Genomic DNA, 3155 nt, shown 5'->3' on the forward strand with positions numbered 1-3155 from the left:
CAAACAAATACTACTATCTATGCATGAGGCAATACATTTAATTGCTTATCATTACTTGCTCTTTTGCATACCCACCCACAAATTCCCAAAGAGTTACTTCTTGGGGACCCACAGAAGGGCAGGTTTGTTCTGGAAAGGGTACAGAGGTCACTTCATCCTGGGGTTCTGGGCTTAACACATCTCTGAAAAGATGCCTTCTTAGCTTCATCTCTCTGCCTGTCCCCTGTAATCTTACCACTCAGGCGCGGCCAGGGGCTGCCTGCATTCACCAGCCAACGCTAACACCTTGCTATTGACATCAGGGTCTGTGGCAGTTTCTCTTCCCCTCTGGGCTGGGAAGGCCCCAGTCACGCGCTTTCACCCCCTCCACATCTTAGCTGACAAGGGGTGATGAGAGACGGCCCTGGGAAAGAAGTCTGAATTTTAAGGCCGAACCCTGCAAGGTAGACGAAATACCCGCTGGCATTGCTGGAGCGCTGCTGTCTTACTCGCTGGAAGAGAGAATTCCCTTTCCTTTTCTTTTTCCCACAGGGCCCTTTACCGAAGGACTGTGGGTGGCTCCTCCCAGACCAGACACTCCCCGCCCGGCGGATTACGTGTGAAAAGTCCTGGAGAATCGAAACAGAAACCGTAATCAGGCAAACTATATAACTGCCTGGCGGAAAGCTGGCCCAGAAGCTTCCACCCCAGTGCGCAGACGAGGCGCACCGGTCCCCGGCCCCTGCGAGCGCCCGCTGCCGCCGCCGCGTCCTGCCTACCTGCCCACCTGCCCAAGTGCGACCGCGCCCTCGCGCGCCCGCCTGGGCGTCGTGCAGGCAACCCCTTCGTTGCCAGGAGCATCGCTGCAGACCCTGCCGCTCCAAAGCAGCGGGCCATCATCCGCTGAGCTGAGAACAGCAACTTGTCCGTCTATTGGGGAGAATCTTCTCCGGCCTCTGAGAAGGAAAGATGTCGTCGGATGGGTATTCCGCAGACAAGAATTTCTGCTATCTCATTTCGTGTTTCAGGGCCCGAGTGAAAATGTACATCCAGGTGGAGCCAGTACTGGACTACCTGACCTTTCTACCTGCAGAGGTGAAAGAGCAGATTCAGAGGACGGCCGCCACCACCGGGAACTTGCAGGCAGCTGATCTGCTTCTGAACACCTTGGAGAAGGGGGTCTGGCCCCTCGGCTGGACTAGGATGTTTGTGGACGCCCTCCGGCTAGCAGGCAACCCCTTAGCCGCCCGCTACGTGAACCCTGAACTCACCGACTTGCCCTCTCCATCCTTTGAGAATGCTCACGATGAGTGTCTCCAATTGCTGAACCTCCTTCAGCCCACACTGGTGGACAAGCTTCTGGTTACAGATGTCTTGGATAGATGTGTGGGGGAAGAGCTGTTGACAGTTGAAGACAGAAATCGGGTAGGTGTCAGTTCAAATGGAGCTGGACTTGTAGGCAGATACAGGTATTGCAACTCGGGGTTGTTCCTCCATTTGCCCCATTCCAAATGTTCTTTGATATCTTTTGGTAAATTTGGATCCCTCCTTGAGAAGAGAATATCTAGGCTTTTAGAACATAATTTTGAAAAGGGCTACTTTTCTAATTCTTTCACTGAAATAAACTAAAGAGGAGTTAACTCTAGAATAATGATGTATGCTAATAGGCAACATTTATTAAACACTTACTGTGTGCAATTAGTATCATTTGCAAAATGCATTATCAGAGTTCATGCTCACAATAATCTATTGAGGTTTTTTAATGTTATTAACTGTGCTGTTTTACAGATGAGAAAACTGAGGCAGTTTAAATAACTTGCCGAAGTTCTCCCAGGAAGACATTAGCAGAGCTAGGGCTTTAGTTCCTGATGGTGTGAAATTTTATGTCTTATTTTATAAAGTTCCATAGAACAGGGATCGGCAAACCATGATCCATGGGCTAAATCCAGCCCGAAAGCTAAGAATGGTGTTTAAATTTTTAAATTTTCAGTTCATAAAGAAAGTTTTATTGGAACACAGCCATGCTCATTCATTTACATGCTATGATTGCTCTTGCACTTTAAGAGCATTTGTACAGAGACGTATAGCCCACAAAGCCTAAAATATTCATTATCTGGGCTTTAAACAAAAAATTTGCCAATCTCTGGCCTATATTATGCACTATACCATTTAATTTTGGTCCAAATGGGGAAACTACATAGTACACACACACAGACACACACACTTTTTTTTTCTTTACTCAAAGTTTCAACTCTCTGGGAATCAAAAATTGGAGATAATTAACTGAAAAAATATGTTGCTAGTTGCAGTTTTTCATATTAATAAAAGAATAGTGGATTTTTTACGGGCATTTTGACAGGATGAATTTTACAGGTGACTTTACATTTAATGTTTTATTGTTCATTGTTTTTCAATGAGTGAGGATGTACTGTGGAGTATAGAAATGCTTACCTATTTAAATCTGACTTACTCAGGGTGTGCATCAAAAGTCTTATTTTGAAAGGCATGTAGGCAAATAAACCCATTTTGGGGGTCAAAGTCTAACATGCTATGATTTTTGACACTTTCTTTCTCTCTTTCTTTTTAATTCATCAACTGTTTGTATCCTTGTTACAAAGTTCTGGGCACAGGACTCCTATCAGCCTATGATGTGACTTGGTCTTTAGTGACTAAAGTTAATACTCCTTTGTCCACTTGACAGCCATAGGGCCTGTCCAAAGACCCAAGCATGCATCTAATTTTGAGGACTGGTTTTCCCAACTAGTAAATTACTTTACACTGTTGTCGGTAACGTTTATGTAGTTTTGTGTATTGAGAACCAGCTAGAACGCATTATAGTAGTCCAGCTGGATATGACAAATGTGTACATCACTGTGGCAGAAACTTAATTTGGAAGACAGTATGCAGCCTTCAAGCCAGCTGGAGATGGAAGATGGCATTTCCAGCCACAGTAGCTGTTAGGAAGTCCAGAAGCAACAGAGTCCAGTAACACCACAAAGCTGTTTATGTTTGGTGGGTACGATGTCCCGATTGCCAGCGAAACAGCACTTCTCCTTATTTACTCTAAATATGTCTGCCTATCAGCATCACTTTTGTCTTGCCTGGATTGAATTTCTGCCAGCTAGTTTTTATCCAAGTTCTTGATTCTGGCAAGCTTGGAGGCAGCTAGCAGGAAT

The 3155-nt window shown here is 45.4% G+C and overlaps 1 protein-coding gene across 1 annotated transcript in view; it reads left to right on the forward strand.

Annotated features, from left to right (window-relative positions):
* The first annotated feature begins 621 nt into the window (after window positions 1–621).
* The window catches only part of IFIH1 (interferon induced with helicase C domain 1), a 55414-nt gene continuing 52880 nt past the window's right edge, over window positions 622–3155 (forward strand). Inside the window, exon 1 of the mRNA XM_007464488.1 lies at window positions 622–1404. Coding sequence (XP_007464550.1) covers window positions 949–1404 — 456 coding nt within the window. The 5' untranslated portion in view covers window positions 622–948. The remainder of the gene's footprint in view (window positions 1405–3155) is intronic.

Source organism: Lipotes vexillifer, unplaced genomic scaffold (genome assembly GCF_000442215.2).
Source record: "Lipotes vexillifer unplaced genomic scaffold, Lipotes_vexillifer_v1.1 scaffold68, whole genome shotgun sequence".
NCBI lineage: Eukaryota > Metazoa > Chordata > Mammalia > Artiodactyla > Lipotidae > Lipotes > Lipotes vexillifer.